General features: G+C 39.5%; 1 protein-coding gene across 4 annotated transcripts in view; it reads left to right on the plus strand.

The window, feature by feature from the left end:
• LOC119902272 (interleukin-1 receptor accessory protein-like 1) overlaps window positions 1–19266 on the plus strand; it is a 246266-nt gene that overhangs the window by 76391 nt on the left and 150609 nt on the right. For all 4 annotated transcript variants that reach the window (XM_038718369.1, XM_038718386.1, XM_038718377.1 and 1 more), the window contains exon 3: window positions 4850–5129. In XM_038718369.1, the coding sequence (XP_038574297.1) occupies window positions 4850–5129 (280 nt within the window). The remainder of the gene's footprint in view (window positions 1–4849; window positions 5130–19266) is intronic.

The raw sequence follows: 19266 nt of genomic DNA on the forward strand, positions 1-19266 counted from the left end.
TTTTTTTCAGTTAAACTGGGGATAAATTCAAAACCCTGTGTAGTAATCAAATGCCTTAGGGTAGTAATTTCACTGTTGAAAAGATGTTTTCAGTAGTAATCAATCATTTCACTTTTTGATCACTTTGATGTTTACAATTTGTCCTTTTATCAGATGCTTGCTAATATGTATATAATTTAATTTTGTCCAAATATTGTAATATCCACACTTAAGTATATTGTCGTTTTTATGTTTTACTAAACCAGCTATTTAGTTACATTTGTACTATTTTGCATGATATAATGTACTATACTATAGTAGCAAACATCTGTACTCTGTATATCTCTACTTGGACAACATCAAACTAACTCTTTCCTATGCCATGAGATATGACTTTTCTTCAGAAAGACGGAAAATATCTGAAATGAGTGGATGAGTGTTTATTTGCAGTTCTGAGGGGGAAGGCAATGACAGGACCAGGCTGTCTGATGTTTCACTAGTGATGCATTTACTGTGTTGTTGTTGTTGTTGTTGTGGTTTTTGTTTTTGTACCAAATACCAAATCCAGTCTTTGCAGCTGAACTGAATGCACTTATTTTTGTCTGGGCCGGCAGATGTTAAGCGTGCACCGGCCGGTTGGTTAGCTGGTGGGCCATATTGGAAAAGTAGATACCTTATTATATTTATCCTATTAGTATTTAGATCCTTTATTTAAGTACAAGTACCTACACTACAATGCAAAATACTCCATCACAAGTCTTGCAGTTAAAAGTTCTTTATGTACAGAAGTATTATCTATGGGATTATAAACAGTGACAGCATTAATTTGGTCATTTGAGATTATGGTTGTTGTAGGTAGTTCTAATTTTAACAACTTTTTTTATTTTTAGGTAGTTTAGTATTTTCCAATGCATCACAATTTCTAAAGTGATGATGTTTTGTATGTTAATCTTTATCTGCAAAGAGACTACAGCTGCCAAATTGATCCCCCCAAAAAAGTGAAAGAAAATGTGTGTTGTCACCTGATACTCCAGGCCCCTAAAGTACAAGCCAACATCAAGTTAACTCAGGCAAAACCTCCCCTATCTAGAGATATCAAAACAGTAATCAACTGTCTGCGGTGTGGCATGGTCTGTTAATATCAGCGCTGATGTTCATCCAGAATGCATAGAACCATATGTTTTGTGTGTATGTACCGCGAAGAAACTTAACAGAAAGTTTAGCAGTACAAATGCCCAACTAATCTTGTTCTCTGTTTGAGCCGCTGCCTGTTTATATGACCTTTTACCCCCCCCTGCTGTTTTTATTAGTTGTGAGAGTAAAACACTTCATAGTCTCAATTAGGACGCATGATTAGAAGTGAAACCATCTTGGCTGTGGTTGTCCTACCTCAAGCCTTCAAGTTATTATCATCCACAAACTAATTAGCAAGTTCTTGATAAGCGAGGGTAGACCCTTTGTTGCCATAGCAACAGTTAGACGTAATCACAATGAAAGGATTGTGGTATGGGTAGCTCGCAGCACCAGCACTCTGCAGCACTTTTATTTGCTGAATTTTGTTTCTAGTTATTCAATCTTTATACAATTAATGTGGGGTTTTTTCATTGCCTTGCTCCTCGGAGGACCCACTTAATTGAAGAAATCAAAAATAGGTTCAGAGGGTGATGTCAAAGTGTGGCATCTGAATGCAGTGTTCTCAGTCTCAGGTAAAATGAGTTGTTAAATCTGTCCAACAGTGAAATTACAGGGCTAATGGCATATTCAATACATTCATTCATTTATTATTTTTACTCTTTGGTATTAAATGAATTCCAGGAACAGTTTTATGATAAAAATGCTGCATTTTATATTATATCAATATATCTCAAACTTGTTTCATCACATAAACGGATTTCTTACATTTCCTACAAGCCTTTTAACAACCTCAAGAGAACATGTATGAAGTTAGCTATTGCTCAAATGATTAGCAATTAGTTGATGACCACAAAATGTATCAACTCTTTTCATGATCAATCATTTGTCCTTTTTCAAGGAAAAGTGCCAAAACATTTGCTGGGTTTAGCTTCCAAAATGTGAGACTTTGCTGAATGAAATGTCTTTAGGTTTTGGAGTGTTGGCCAGACAAAGCCAGCATGGGTGGATTAAGCCCCGAGGGGGCAAACAAGACCAATGTTTCTTCCCACTCTGTACATTTTGTGCAGTTATTGTATGCTGGAATACTACCTGGCCCCACATATGCTGTGTGGTAATTTGATGACAAATATATTTAATAATATTCAATACGTAAGCAAAACATGAAACCGAACACACTGTGACACAAGAAAGGGCCTCAAGATCAAGGCAAATGCATGGCCACTGTAAAGGTCATTATCATTTCAAGAAACCTTTCAAGAGCTTTCAGGGACCCTTGAGAAACAGCAGTAGAAGCAACAACGGGGAATTTTTCCACCTGGGAAAATGTGTACGACCTTTACTCCCATCTGTTATGCCATGTGTAGGGGTGGCTGAGACACAACATGAGAAATCGCCATCTTTCCCAGGTTACAAGCAGCCACAGAGACAGATAGCCGAATATGGTGAATTTATTTACATTTGGAGAGCTTAATTTAACTTCAGAGTGAATAAAACAATTCTAACTTGTAAGGTAAGGAATATATCACTAAGGAACAGATAAGTAAGTGTGGCTAACTGGGACGGGAGTGTTCCCCCTGTGCAGGGGTGATGCCATCTTGCCCCACTTTGTATATATCAAGAGTCAGCGAAGGGAGTCAACCACCTGCGGGAGACAGTAGCTGGTGAACCAATCACTTCCTCTTCCGGTGACACACCTATTTACATACATGCACACACCCACAACTGATGTTAGTCATGCATACTTTCACACTGTTGGAATGAAACATCAGCAACAAAACCACTGTCATGTCGTTGCATTCTGGAAGATTGAGGCTGTCTTTAGTGGAACGATTTTTCTGCTTGCCTGAGTGATGATTTTTTCCCCACTATTTTGACTATTGACTGCTACTGCCCTTTGACAAATTGATTTTAAAATCTGGTCCTGCAAGATTTTGGTAACTGATGGATTTTTTGATATTAAACCCTGCTGCAGCTGCTATGGAAGTCTCTCGATGTGACATATGTCTTCCTCATTTTTTTACTGTTCAAGTGATTTAGAGTGTGCTTTTTTCATTTTTTTCATCATTTGCCCAGCTTTTAAAGCATCCATCATTATTCTCAGCATGACCCTTTCATTACCAATACAATATCATTAATCAGTATGGTTAAATCAAGTCCCCACCAACACCTCTCCCCAGGTTACCCCCAAGAACTGCTGCACGCCAGCGCACCTCACTGATTGGCGGCCGAGTTGCCTCTTTGGTAAATAAAACATTTATAGAGGCTCAATTAGCGAAGCCTGTTGAGTCTGTGGCAGCTGTGCTTGCCAGCTGTTTTTAAAGGAAGAGTGATACAGCAAGGTGGAGCGAGGGAGAAGAGGATGTCAGGAACTAGAAGGGGAAGATGAAGCAGGCAGAGAGCTTGTTTTTGATTCGTTGTGGACCCACTCCTTAAAAGAGCAGACAGAAGATAATCTGTATCTGTAAAAGTGGCTACATTTGATTTATAAGATATAGTTCATATTGTTAATTTTCCATTAAAAATAGACTTTAACTGTGTGAAATAAAACTTGAAAGGTATTAAATTAGATTAGAGCAGAATAGGTTACAATAGCGATTAACCACAGTTAAAATTGTGCCTGGCTCCTCAAACAGGAAAGCCTGAGTTAAACCCACAGTTAGCTGGCTAACCCACCAATCCTGCTTTATGAGACCACAGCTCACAGGCCACAGATCAGTTATTTTCTTCCCATTTCTGAGTGAACCCCACACACAAATGTGTTGCTTGCTTGATACACAGGCAGTTGCTTACTGTACCTCTGTCATTCTTACACAACTCACTGTGTGAAAGTCTTCATCAGCTACTCAGGAGTTGGTATTGTCTGTGTGAGTTTTCACTGGTGAGCGATAACTTGGCAACGATGAAGTCTTATGTACACCCAATGATGGAAAATAAGTCTGAGAATCCAAGCCACCCCTTTGCCTGCTGTGCATGAATAATGCATGTATTATTCAATCCTATGACTGACAGTTGGTGGGCTTTATTAGATGTCTTAACAGGCAGACCCCTATTGCTCAGTCTAGCCATGTGCAGCAACGCAATATGAAACAAGCTACTTTTTCCATTTATATGACTGAAAACAGCATTTGAGGCCTGATGCTAGTCTGATAGCTTTAGGAAATTAATGCAGACTCACAGCAGCTTCTAATTTTCTCAGGTGAAATGAGTGCCATCTCTGCCATTTAAGCAGATATTGATGGTGGCTTATACACAGTTTATTGCCAGTAGACTCAATTTATGCATGAGATTGTGACACATGAGTCAAATATAAATACAGTACATGTTTGTAGGTGAAGGCAGGGGCAGGAAGAGAACAATGATGGAAGACAGCAGTTGATATGTTGGGTTTAACATTCAAAAGGTTATTGTGGTAATGAAACACTACCAGCATATTTACACATTATAAGGATTCTTGCTTGTCATTTTAAAATTGGCTGTGAATTAATTCAGGAACCCTTAGGAATTTGTATGTTAGAGGTGTGTATATGTACAGATAGCCTCAAAAAGGTGACATTGTAGAGATCAGTGATGCATGGAGGAAAAGAGTGTCTTGATTGACAGACTGATGCCAGCATTGAAAGTGGTCTTGTCATGGTTGCAACATATGTTTTTCATGGTCTTGGTGCTGAATAAACAATTAAAACCCTTTTCAAGTAACTCCTGTTTAATTTTCCCTTTCTCTGTCCTTTTCTTTCAGTGGAAGGCTGCACAGATTGGTCAGTGGACTACCTGAAATATAAGGTGCTTCTGGGGGAACCTGTACGGATTAAGTGCGCTTTATTCTATGGATATATCCGGGCCAACTACACCCATGCGCAGAGCGCAGGACTTAGCCTTATGTGGTACAAAAGTGCAGGACACGGGGATTTCGAGGAACCCATCAGTTTTGATGGCACAAGGATGAGCAAGGAGGAGGATGCCATATGGTTTCGACCAGCAGAGTTGGACGATGTAGGGTACTATTCTTGTGTATTGAGGTAAGTTCCTGTATTTGTACATTTGTATACCAGCATTACCTGGGAACATACTGTACACAGCTCTCTTCATTGCAATCAAATGTAAAGTGTTGTTTTTATTGTTTTTTCCTTCAACTGGAGCAAGCATTTAAGAGGCACTCTTCCACCATTTTGAACTTCTTCTGCCAGCAGTATGTCAGTAAAATAGTAGGGGTACATAACATTTTCTGGAACCCTGTGGGCACAAGTAAAGCTATGTTAAAGTCCTCCCCTGCTGATTTCTAACGAAGTCTCTCATCTCCAGCCAAAAGAGCACTGGTCCTTGGTCCACAGAGCATCATCTAACAGTATGAGACCCCCTTTGCTTCGCTTTATATGCTAAATTATTTCTTTAGTCTCCTCTGGGGGACAATAAGCCATTAGGTGCAATTGGTAAATCCATAACTCTTGGGCTGTTACAAGTCCGTCTTTCTGAAAATGTGGAAGAACGAAGAGTGAGATGAAAGAGAATGGACAGTAATTCAGCACAGGAAGAATGAGTAACGGGAAAAGGCAGCTAATAGGAAAAAACTTACCGGGAACTTGTTTTATCTTCCTTTTCCATGTACCTGATGGTGGAGGTAGACAATTGTTTAATTTACGAGTTCTATAATGTGGCGAAATTTCTGTCTTCCTAACTCATGTTGGTTTTCATTAACATGGCTGCTGTCTGTGGCCAGTCAGAAATAAAATGTGATCCGATGCCTCAGATCACATTACAATTTATGTTTTTACAGGACAGAGTAGTCTTATCTTTTTAGAATTCAGAGTTTGTTTTTCAACCTAAACAAAATCATTCAGATAGGAATGTGTTACACTGACAAAAAAACGGGTGAACTCTTGAGCAGTTGAATTCACTATAGGGTTTCTTGTATTTCACAAGCTTAATTCTAAGAGGTTTTGGCCATTACTATTCATCACCATTAGCACTCTCCCCTTTGCTGTGGCGGCCGCTGTGAATAGAAACGGGCAGCACCAGTCCAACAATTCTCTATTCAGCGACGCTGGCAGCATTTTCTGGAGGTAGACAATCAGTCAGCTCAGAGTTATTGTGTAATCACGCGGAAAGTAGAGCCATGAGATTTTATTTGGACGAGTACTGTTGCTTTGTCGCCAGTCTCTGCCATTCAGAACCAAATTAAGGGGCAACATCTATTTGCCCATCACGGGGAGAAATAACAATAGTTCTGAATACAGAGCACTTTTCCACCGAACAGGATTTATCTCAACAGGCATTTCATTGGACTATTGTTGCCTACAGTTGCTTTCTGCAGATTTTAACTGTGTTTTTTACATTGTAGACAGGGCAAGGAAGTTCAATTTTTAATACTTAACTTTCAAGTCAAATGTTTGCCACTCAGATGGCATATTTACCACTCTGATGTTTATTTACACAGATTTTCAGTGGTAATCAAAGCATCGGATGCAGCTTGGTGAAAGAAACACATGATATACCGATTAGCTCCAGCACAGTAAGACCCTGTAATGATGTGAAGATTCCTGAAGGCCCATCATGGGATTGTATGTAAGCCCATGATGGATTTTTTTTTTTTAAAACAACATGTTTGCCATCATTAATAATCAATTAATTACTAAATAAAATCCCAGAGCCGAAGGTGGCAACAGTCCATCAAAACTCAAGATATTTAATTCAGAATGTTCTGACAGAAAAAATGCAGAAAATCCTCATGCTGGAGGACCTTGAGACAAATGTTTCTTCTTTTGCTTGATCAAATACTTACATGACTTTTCCATTCATTTGGCCAAATTCATTTTCTCACATTTTTTGGTCACTTGGGGAAGACCTCTGCAACAAAAAATATTACACATGTTTGACTAATTAAGGCCTTGTGAAGTTGATATGACTGACGTGTTTGAAAGCTGTTTCAGACATGGATGTTGATGAGTTGAGCCAAAACAGTAAAGTTGCAGAAAAAAACAGTTAAAGGGGGTGGTGAAGCCATAGTGGTATAGAACCCCCCCAGATTTTGTACCGAAAAGACAGCTGACAGCAGCAGGGTGTTGAGGAGTTTAAAGTTTGACAGCAACTACATTGGCTGATGGAAACTGTGGCAAAATCTCAATGGTAAACTAAAGAGTGAACACCCATATTCACTTGCTGCTCTCTCTTTCAGTCAGGTCAGAAAAACAGGGGGGCAGGAAGAGAGAGAGAGAGAGAGTGTTGTGATTGAATGAAGCATAAAGATTGTCTTCCTGGTACCACTTACGCTGAGCTTCATAACAATGAGCTGAAAGACACCAAAGCAGTTTTTAGAGCTGGGTAGAATGCAGAGTCTGCAGAGTCAGGGGATAATTCGTCACTACAAGTGACACCTTTCAGTTACACACTGTCAATTGAACAGTTGTTAATATAAAAATATTGATTAGGGCATCTGCAAAAAATTCCATGTTCTCCCTTTAAAACGTAAAGGTAAAAATATAACATTGGATTTCCTTGAAGTTAATCCACCAGTTGTGTTAATTTAACACCCTAAAGTACAAAAAATAAAAGGAGAAACATTCATTTGTCACAAGGTGTTTACTCAGTTGTCAGTTTTGCAACAGTTGAGTAATAATAAATAAGCTGAATAATGTGCAGAATTGCACATGCTTTATTATATAGTAATAACTTATTAACCTTTAGGTAAAGGGCGTTTTCTCTTGACTGGCTCATTAGTCAGTTCTACACAGCAGCATATGCTGGCTTTAACGGGGGAAGGGTCTGATCAAAAGGCTTGGGAGGATATTATTGTATTGAATCTTGTGTGTGTGTGTGCGTGTGTGTGTAAGTGTCACGTGTAGTTTAATGCAACGTTCTGAAGTGCATAGCAATGCATCACAACTGACCACATGGGACCATCAAATCAGAATGATTTATAGTCCTGTATTACCATATACTGTGAGTCCTGTTGAGTGGAGCCATAATAATAAGGCCAAGGCTCAGTCCAAATGACTGGCAGAGCAATGGTTTCAAGGAAACCGCTTTATTATACCTCATATGAACTAAAACTAAATCTGTATGTGGTAGAAAATGTCTGAAAATGCCCCAAAATTACATACGTCACATGATGTTAATCAAAGGCAGAGGTTAAAGAGAGCCACTTCAAAGTACTTTGGCAGTAATAACACTTGAACTATTGCTTTTGAAGACTAAGCTATTAACCTTAAAATTGCTGCAGTATGAGGTCTGCACCCGCATTTGCTTTTGTGAAATTCTCCTTATTTTCCACTCGAGCGTTGAGAACGTGTTAAAAATTACAGGACTGGATTCATCCAATTTTACAACCACACAGCAGCTCATCGAGCTGTTATGTCTACGTGACTCATTTCAATTTCCAGTCATCACAGCCAAATCAGAGGATTGCTCTTCTCTTTTGTCTCAGCAGCGTGGGTCCTATAGATGATCAGCACTTGCATATGTTAACATATCACATTTGGATTAGGCTCTTGGCAGCGTTTTTTTATTTTTTTTTGGGGGGGGGGGGGTCCTCACCCTTTTCAAACATGAAGGGACCTAGGGAATTAGAGTGCTCAGTGGTGGAACGAATGAATCATAGCACAACAATAAATCATCTCTCACTGGATACATTTCATACTTGAGCATGTTCTAACAATTCAGTCCCAGTTACTATGGCTCCCGTGATGTTATTGTCTCAAAGCAAGTATTGATGGGGACTAATGTATCCAAGAATGTTGCTCATGAATATTGATGACATTCTTGTCTTCAGACCACATCAAGAAATTATCTTTTCATTGTCTTTTGTGATATTATTTATCGTTTACCTTTTCTCCATTTCCTATTCAAGAATCAATGTTGTATAGTGAGGATTGAAGCTAATGCTTATGTTTATAATATCAATGATAAGAACATTTGGGTTTCCATGGAAATGCTTAAATTAGGATAATGCGTCTCCTACACAATCACACTACTGTTTATTTTCTTTAGGTGGCTTATTTAACAATTTTCCCTGTATATACAAAACTAAATGTAAATGTTGTTATTGATTATGTTTCTCTGTTAAGAAAGCGGCAAGTGATGTCTTAAACACCTTGTATAATATTTCAGTATCATCTCTATAGGTACTTAGAACATATCTGGTTTGTTGGATGATTTTATCATTTTTTACATTTTTTAAACATAATTTTTACCATCACTGTAATATTTTGAAAATTCCTGTTTTTCTGACATCAGAATTGCATTTAAATCTTGTGACTTTAACCACAATTATCATAGTTTTAATTTAATATATTATGCAGTATACTGATAGTTGTTCAGTCCAAAGCATCATAAACAAATATATTGTACTTTTATTATATTATTTTGTGATATACTTTCTGTTCTAGCCACTTGACAGTGAGTTTATGATTGTCATATGGAACCAGTAATATAGGGACTGTCAGTCTTTGTGTCCTGACCACAGGATCTCCTTATACGGGGGAAAAGATTTGTCTGCCACATTTGGATGGCATCCACATCAGGATGGCCGCAGTCAGTGGACGCACACTGCTGCAGCGTTATTGGCCGCTTCGGCCACTTAACCGTCATGAAACTTGAGCAAAATCCCATTGTCCCAAATAAATGATTCCAGCAAATTGTAGTTTGTAGTAAAAATATTATTATTATTATTATTATAATGTTATTTAAGTATTTGATTTACACATTGAAAGTAATTCCGTCCCATGCATACATATACATTAGCCACATTGTCAAAATATGTCTACTGAAAAAAATATTACAATTTCAGTCATATCACCCATGCCTTGTGAGGACTGAAGTTCAAGAAACTGTGTTGTTCTACCCAAGCCATTATTACTGCCAGGGTTACAAGTAAAGATAAAAAACAAGACAAAAGTGAATGTGTGTCGCCCCTGTTAAATAAAGCTTTGTGAAGTATAATAGAAATACAATTTGTGAGCAGCTTGGGCACCATGTGGCGCCATACAGATGATGACAGCCACATCTGCACTGCGATTAAAACACAAACATGTTAATAAGTTTTGCAGTTAGCAAAGTTACAAGTCTGAAAAGCAGCTGGGGAAATGCGGGAACAGGGTGCAGATAAACACAATTATTTCCAAATCAGATGATCTAGTTTCAAGTACTTTCCTAATCAAGAGGCATGTTATTAACAGTGTTTGAGTCATCTTCCCTTCCTGTTTGTTCCTTGTTTCGAGATTTGTGTGTACAATACACAATACTGTGAAGTAGAGCCAACTCACAGCACTACAATTTAACATTTGTTTTAAACATTAGACTAAATATGACATTAATAAATTGATTGTAGTGTGGACTTTTTTTGCAGTGTTTTTTGTAGATTCATTATTTTGATTTTCGATGATGTACTCACACAAACAGATGCATACAATACACCTTTTTTCCCTTGTTTCATGTGTTGCATGGTGCCTTGTGACTTTACACTTGTGGCCTTCCTACATAAATACATACATAACATACACAGACACACATAAGGCAGTGTCGTCACATCTTTGTGTACTTGTTCAGCTGCACTTAAGGGTGTCAGAGGGCATCGTCTTATGTTAGCACACACACACACACACACACAAACTTGACATGTCAGCACCTAATGCGCTTCCAATCTGTATGTAAAAGAAAGAATGTCAACACATACTCACATGCACACACTAAACATTCTGAGCATGTATGCCTGTCTCTTCTAGTCTCCTACACACACACACACACACACACACACACACAGAGCTACATGAATTATGGACATAGGATGAGACACCACTCAAGCCACATACGGTAAAGGACTGGAAGGGAGCACATGAGCCATGCTGTGTGCCAAATTGAGGTGTTTTAGATGCTATACCCTGAGGAGCTCTGTCTGTATGCAGAGCAAAAACATCTGCAGTGGCGGAGTGTGTCACTTACTGTAGGGCAACAGAAAACATACAGACACACACAGGCCATCCTGGTACTTCGAGGATAGTGCTAACTCCCTAGCCCTGCTGGCAGATCTCTGTAAGCCTATTAGTATGACAAAGTTGCTTATTCCTGCTATTTTATACCTTGCTGACAGCCGAGTAAAGCTGGTCTGGCTAACATCACAACATGAAAAAGGAAAAACATGGAGTAGATGTTGGGAAATGGCTCAACAGTGATCTCGAAGTATGTGATTTGGATCTGAAATTACAATAATAGGATGAGTGTATTTGATAGATATGATTTGGGTTGGATGAAATGATACACGTGTGTTCAGTTACTCAAATTTGCTGTCTTTCATTTACATTACACATTACACTTACATGTCTGTAAGATCCTCATTATTTTTACAACTGGAATCAGAAGAAACTAAAAGAAAATGGCGAGCAACCATTAAAATGGTGCAGTGCGCTGTAAGTGAGTGGGTATTATTTTATAATCCATTTCATCCAGGTTTCAGTGCAGTGCCACAGCTCACCTGACATTCATCCGAGCCTCTCACCGCCTGCTCACTCCCGAGTTCGTGCTGTTCGTGCTGCCTGGTCTCTCCATCCCCCCTCTCATCATAATTTAGCTCAGTTGCTTTGCCTTTTCTGCTCAAATGCAACATAAATTAGCAAGGCAAACTGATTTGATGGATGTCTGTTTCTGCATTGATATGATGACTGTTAAGTGGTTATGTGTGGGGTCTCAAGTACTAGTCTTTGTTGGTTTCAGTGTGGAACTCGTAGACTATGTACTATGTAGTGAATTTTGGGTGGAAAATGGCACATTTAAAATGGTGTGGGAAACCCCGGTAATATTCCGACTGCAACATCCACCAATGTGTCCCTAAGCAAGACACTTAACCCCTAGCTGCTCCAGAGGCATGTGACCTCTGGTATATACAGAAATTGTAAGTTACTTTGGGAAAAAACGTCAGCTTTATCGGGGCCCGAGTGGGCTGGGAACCCGCGAATGTAAGGCATCGCTGTTCCCAGTACCAGCGAAGTGCTGGGAACCCTATTGTAATCGTTCTCGTTTTTTTTTATTATTATTATTATTATTATTATTATTATGTGTCCTGTTATCAGTTTCAGGTTTTTTTGTGACTGTTGCTTGTTCACTATCTGCGCTATTGCATTGTGGGGAAAAAGTGATATGACAGCAGCAGGTCAGACTAGGTAACTGCAATATAATTATTCAATGGTCTTTAAATACCATGATGTTTCACAAGTCAACACACTCAGCAGTTATGGACGTACAAATGCCAAAGTGGACGCACACATCCACAGCAGATCAATTGCCATGGAAAGTGCAAGGATTACAGTGTCACATTAAGGACAGATGTAGCAACACAGGGAGGACCCCACTTTTTGGCAAGTAGTTGATGTTTCACCTTTGAACCTGTCCACTGGTGTTGGCATTCTGCCACTGTCCCAGGCTTATTAATGTGTTTCCTACATGCCCTGTAGTACCTGGGCTGTCACCAGCTAAGGACAATGGGAGGGCTAGATAACAAAGGAGTGACTGTGCGTCTGTGTGTGCGTGTCCATTTGTTTATTGAAGCCTGAATCGCTGCTGTGAGTGCACCTCAACTGGCACCTGCGCACACACATAAACACCAGCAGCTCAAACAGAGAACACACATGCATTAAAAAAACACTTCCCACCCGTCCCAGACCGCAGCCATGTTGACCGTGTTAGTATTCGTGGGCAGGAGTGGCTGGTGATCTCTCAGGGAAGTGACAGTTAGAATGGGCCGTCTGGAACACTCTGTCATTCAGCCCGAGTCAGGACCTGTCCAATTGATCCGGCCCAGCTGTCAAAGCCAATGAGAGACGCTAGACTAAGGAGCAGCAGGGAAGGTTTGTGCTGCCAGGGGTTATGGATGACGTATAATATGAGGATGTTGTTTGTGTTATAAGCTACCTGGCAGGAGACAATCAGTTAGCTGTGGCTCTGTGGAATAGCTTCGCCGAGGATGGCTTTAACAATGGCACCCTGATGGATGTTTATTAATGGAGTTTATTTTTAAGTGCTTTGCAGTGCCAAGGCACATATGGATGAGGTTATGAAGTCAAAATGAAATGAGAAATTACTTTTTCATCCAATAATCTTACCAAACATAACAAATACCCTGCCCCCGACATCTGAGTTAGAGGAAAATAATTGAAAGGTATTGGCCGTTCACGAAAGCTACAATTGCTGTTCTGTATATAGTCTGTAAACATGATAGCGGCTCTCTGAGACTGCACTGTGTTACTTGCCAAATGGTGGTTAGCAGGGAAAATGTTTACCATGTTCTCCATCTCAGTTTAGGAAGTTAGCATACTAATATTTACTAATTTGCACAAAACACAGAGGAGGCTAAGCTTCATCATTGGACTAATTACATTTTGACCTGCGGTGGTGCTAGAAGAAAAGTCATGGGATCATCAGGCATCAAGATACATTGCCATGAATGTCTGTACCTTGTTTAGGTCCAGTCCATCAAGTGGATGTGGAGATCTTTTAATGTATAATTGAAAGCTTTGAACTTCATGATGGCACTAAGGTCAAATTTAAGGCATCACAATGTTAGAATGTGTTCTCTGGGTAAAGCATAAATTTCCATGTACATTAACCCAGTATTTGTTGAGATGTTGTCATAGACCAGAGTGGTGAACCAACAAACCAACATTGCCATCTCTAGAGCCTGACTACTAGCATGGCTAACAAACCACAAAGGTACGGTCATGTGTTTTATGTATCCGGCTGCAGCAGTTTGTGTGGAGAGGAAATAGAGGCTACAATTAACATGAGCTGTGGTGGCCATACCAGCTAAACAGAAGCTTCACAAACTTTATCAACAGATCATCCAAAAAAGAAGTGCAGCACAGATATACAACATTAATGAATGACAAGAGAAAAAAACATCTTCCACATTACTACCTTAAGAGGTTATAAAAGAGTTGGTGCCAAATCTCTGGCAGCAGTTATTCACAGTACCCAGGTGGGGTTTTAGATAATTGTGTGATATGGATTTGCCAAGTTGCTTCATCCACCAGCCAGGGGTTATTGATGACGTTCCCCTATATTCAGTATCCTTTACACCTGTATAGAGAGACTGCTCTGTCGACACAGTGTTTGGACAGCCTTTTAGTTGGCTGTATGCGGTTCAGTAGAGGCTGTTCCAGCAGCCTTTGTGTGATGATGTATGGGCTGCTGTTTGGGCTTAGTCCACCTTTCACACTATGCTTTATTCAGCCGTGTGATGTGGTGGGCTGAACTTGGCCAGATATTCACTGTGGACGTCTGATGTTACAATGGCAGTGTCAAAGGAAGAGTCCACGTGAAACCATTTTGGGGTCAGGTGCTGGATAGTAATGGACTTTCATCTAGCACTCAAATGGAAATAAAATGTAGCCAAAATATTATTATGTGTTTACAACTTTTAAGTCAATTGTTTTTTTTTTGTTTTTTTTTGCTGATCCCTAATCAGACTCCATTATTGCAAAAATGTAGGTATTAGAAACACTACAGCAAAAGGTCAGAAGCTTGAAAACAGAGTACAGATTAATATATTTTCATGTGTGCATTATTGTTGTGGTTCTCAGAGGTCCTTGAGAGGGTTCCAGGAGGTCCCCAGTAAAAAGGGTGATCATTTATTTTTATTATAATTCCATTCATAACTAACACATTGCTATTTCAGTCATGTATTTCATGCACTTTCTGTAATAAATAAATAATATAAAATCAAAAATCTTATCAGATGGGGGACCCTGGGACAAAATCTTATCAAACAGGGGTTCATGGTCTAATTTGTGACAGTTTAGGGGTCATGAAAATGTTTGCGAACCTCTGCTTTACTGTTTGTCAATGTCATCAACCCATGAATTGGTGAACTGCTAATAGGTGTAATTAAGAAAGGGTATAATCTGAAGAACATATGTATATATGCTGTCTGGATAGTTATATTTTACCGTACATTTAGTTAATGGGATTCATGTTCATTTTAATAACAGCAACTGCATATATTCAGAGATGTCAGCATTTATGCCTAAATTATTTGCACTGATGCATTCAACCACAATTATTTCATAACCCAGTCCTTGATGCTTTTTCCAAAATGTGTACTTTTAGAGCCAGAAAACATGATTACGTTGTATAACATGAATCACATTATCTATAGCTGCAAAGCAATAAACAGCTCTACAGTATTTTCATTTCTCCATAGGTGCTGAGAAACACAAATTCATTACTTGTATAATGGCGGCTACAGTGTGTTTAATCGTCATAGGGTACTATTTATAATTCACCCACTGCCACCTGTGAAGCCTACGCTCTAACTGTTGTGCTCTTCCATTCATGTAGTGCTTAACTTGGACATTCAGCATGTTAACTTATGTCTGCAGATATTTAGCATGCTGTGGAGGAATAATTCAGTTCCATAACATTGATCAGCATTTAACATATTTTGAAAAACCAGACGCACTTATTGGCTTGTACTGCCAATGTGTCACTGAGAGTTGGCAGCAAGAACTTGCTTACTTTCTGTGTTTAGATGTAAATTGTATTTTGAATATTAGTTCCTATCATGGTTATATTCATAATCTGGGAGACAAGATTATGCACTGAAAACCAACCATCAGTGAAGGGCAAGTTACTCACATAGTGTAATAAGTTGCTAGTTACTTATTACTCCTTAGAAAAGTAATCATATTACTTTACATATTACTGAGTGATTAAAGTAACTAGTTGTGTTACTTGCTGCATTACTATATTACTTTTACTACCACCCCCTCGTTCTCCATTCTTTCTTTTTTTCTTTTTTTGGCTAACAGCTGACTTGAACAACATAGGGTCTGGTGCTGCTGACCTGCCGCACAGTCATACATTCACGTTAAGGATGGTGCATCCAGTAACGCAACAACGCAGGAACAATGCAGTAATAATATTACAGTTGCTTGGATTAGTAACTGTAATAGTATTACTGTTTTGGAAACAGTAATCTGTTACACTACTAGTTATGAGGAAAAGCCCAACACTGCCAACCATACACTAGAACAGGTGCACATGCTTGCGTAACCCAACAAAAAGTCTTATACTGTATTCTAGATATCTTATGTTTTCCATAATTATGCAAAAGAGTATTTAACTCTTTCATGGGACCAATCAAAAACAGAATACTTCAGTATACTGAATCTATATCAACTGTATTTATTCAGTTGCGCCGCGGAAGTGGCCAACATTTCTGATTTCTAACCAGACCTACACATACTCATTTTGATGTATGTTGGGTACTCTTTGTAGGAATTGGAATATAAATTTATTCCACCATGTGCCTGCATTACATTCTCAACCAATTTCATTGTATGCCCTTCACGCTCCTTCTGATTGGACATTTGTCCCATACTCGATTCCATTTGATTAAGCCGAGCTCAAATGGCTCCTGGCTACATGGAGCAAAGGGAGAGAAGGTTGACCATGGAGGTTTTATACTGGGAGACCTCTTACCTCAAATCAATTGTCACAATCTGCATTAAGACCCAAGACAATTAAGCAGAAAGTCCTATATGAACAAATTAAATTTATTTTCAGGATCATCTGATAATCTCAGACATACATGCAATGTACAAAGGGTTTTTATTCATTTCATTTGCGTTTTTAACATACCACAGAGTGTAAAATAACAACCAGGTTATGTATTTCCACATCCCTAACTGAGGGATCTTATTCAGTCACATCCTGACAGTTGCCTCCCAATATATCCACCCTCTTGGCTCTCCTGGTCCACACTGAGCAGAGGAAGTCATCAAACAAGATGCCAAACCATCGCTATCTGATAGCCAGGACACTGACCTTCTCTTCCTCATATCTGATGGTGGTTTTATCTGCCAGACAAATGTCAGAAATACCCTTCCCTAAACACAATCACTTTGGCACCACAGCCAACTTTTCCTCTTTCCTCCCTGCTCCCCCTCCCTTCCCCCTGGACTGTGAGCGGTGGAGCTCCAAGCGATATACTGCAGCTATCAGTCAAACCTTGAAATAGGAGAGAATCCACAGCTCGCCTGATTCCTAAGGGTGAGAGTAGTTTAAAATTTCATAAAACTTCATTTAAATTCAATTGACACTGTATCTTGTAAAGCATTTGACAAAGTAATAATTTGCTAGTACCGGGTTGGACCCCTTTTTGTCTTCAGAACTGCCTCAGTTCTTCATGGCATACTTTAAACAAGGTGTTGGAAACTCCTCAGAGATCTTGGTCCATATTGACATGATAGCATCACGCAGTTGCTGTACATTTGTCGGCTGCTCATCCATGATGCAAATCTCCCGTTCCCTCACATCCCAAAGGTGCTCTATTAGACTGACATCTGATGACTGTGGAGACCATTGGAGTACAGGGAACTCATTGGCATTTTCAGGAAACCAGTTTGAGATTATTTGAGCTGGGTACACTGTGGTCATAAAGGCATGGACATGGTCAGCAACAATACTCAGGTAGGCTGTCGCGTTTAAACGATGCTCAGTTGGTTCTATGGGGCCCAAAGTGTGCCTAGAAAGTATCCCCCACACCATTACACCACCACCAGCAGCATGAACCGTTGATACAAGGCAGGATGGATCCATTCTTTTATGTTGTTTACAGCAGCGGAATTGAGACTCAGCAGACCAGGCAACATTTTTCCAATCTTCTATTGTTCAGTTTTGTGTGAATTGTAGCCTCAGTTTCCTGTTCTTAGCAGACAGGAGTGGCACCCGGTGCGATCTACTGCTGCTGTAGCCCATCTGCTTCAAGGTTCAACGTGTTGTGCGTTCAGAGATGGTATTCTGCATACCTTGGTTGTAACGAGTGGTTATTTGAGTAACTGTTGCCTTTCTGTCATCTCGAACCAGTCTGCCCATTCTCCTCTGACCTCTGACATCAACAAGGCATTTTTGTCCACACAACTGCTGCTTACTGGATATTGTATCGTAACAACCACCCCACGTTTAAAGTCACTTAAATCCCCTTTCTTCCCTATTCTGATGTTCGATTTGAACTTCACCAAGTTGTCTTGACCACGTCTACATGCCTAAATGCATTGAGTTAATAAGCTATTGATAAGCTATTTGTGTTAACAAGCAATTGAAGATGTGTACCTAATAAAGTGGCAGGTGAGTGTATAACTCCACAAGGAATAAACATTCTGTGTTGCAATCAGTCAAAAACAACTTAAAGGATCATATGTTTCACTCTCATTTTACAGCCATCATTTTTGGCTGCAGCTACCTGCTCGCCACTAAACAGCAGCTAGATAAAGCGCTGATGAAGATTGTCGAGCATTTAGTAGCTAAAGACCAAGAAATTGTGTGTGGTCTCCACACAAGTAACTAAAATGTGGTCTTATTCATAAATTGTATCTTCTTAGCTGGCTAGTTGGCCACTCATAAACCTTTTTTTTACCGGTTGTAGGGAACATTTCTCCCTGACATCTCCCAAAGAAACCGCTTAGTTTGTCCAAAACATCCATTCAGACATTCAGCAGCAGAACAACACAGCCCTTTCATTCGTGGAACAACTGCGGCGGGGTTAAATGTTTTTGGTCCATACCCTCATTCCAGGAGCAGTATTGATAGTATGAGACGGTTTGTAGTTGATATGCAGAGCAGTATGGTTGCACATACATTACACCCAGAAAGCCTGGGGACCAATGAATAAGGTCATGGCAGAGTTAGAAGAGGATACAATGGAGACAAATTGTTTATGCTTGTTATGAAATCAGGTTGCTAGCATAACGATGAGTTGAGGGTGTTGTGGAATGGAAAATGAGTTCCCTGAAGGCATCGACTAGGAAATGACTGACTAATGCATTTGCACATAAGAAGTACTGCTGTCAGTTTGTGACACACAACTCAAGAGAGGAGGAATTCTCAGACTTGTTGGAGAATAAGTTCTCCGGGTTAATGTTGAATGTTGGGATAAGGTGATTGCTTTTGCAGCTGTATATGTACCGCATTGTGTATATTTACAACAGTAGTTCTACAGGTGGGGTTTGGGGTCCTTCAGTGGGTTCCAGGGGGTCTTGAAAGATCTTCACTGGACATAACCCTAGTTAAAATACAGAGCAACCTGACTTATCGCTGTTTTGAAGGTCTTTTCATAACCTTCTCTCCTCCTCTAACTATCTGGATGAAATTGCTGCACAAATAAAAAATATTTTA

The sequence above is a fragment of the Micropterus salmoides genome, unplaced genomic scaffold (assembly GCF_014851395.1).
Source record: "Micropterus salmoides isolate LMB-PRFRI ecotype aquatic unplaced genomic scaffold, ASM1485139v1 Ms_hic_scaffold_1, whole genome shotgun sequence".
Classification (NCBI taxonomy): Eukaryota; Metazoa; Chordata; class Actinopteri; order Centrarchiformes; family Centrarchidae; genus Micropterus; species Micropterus salmoides.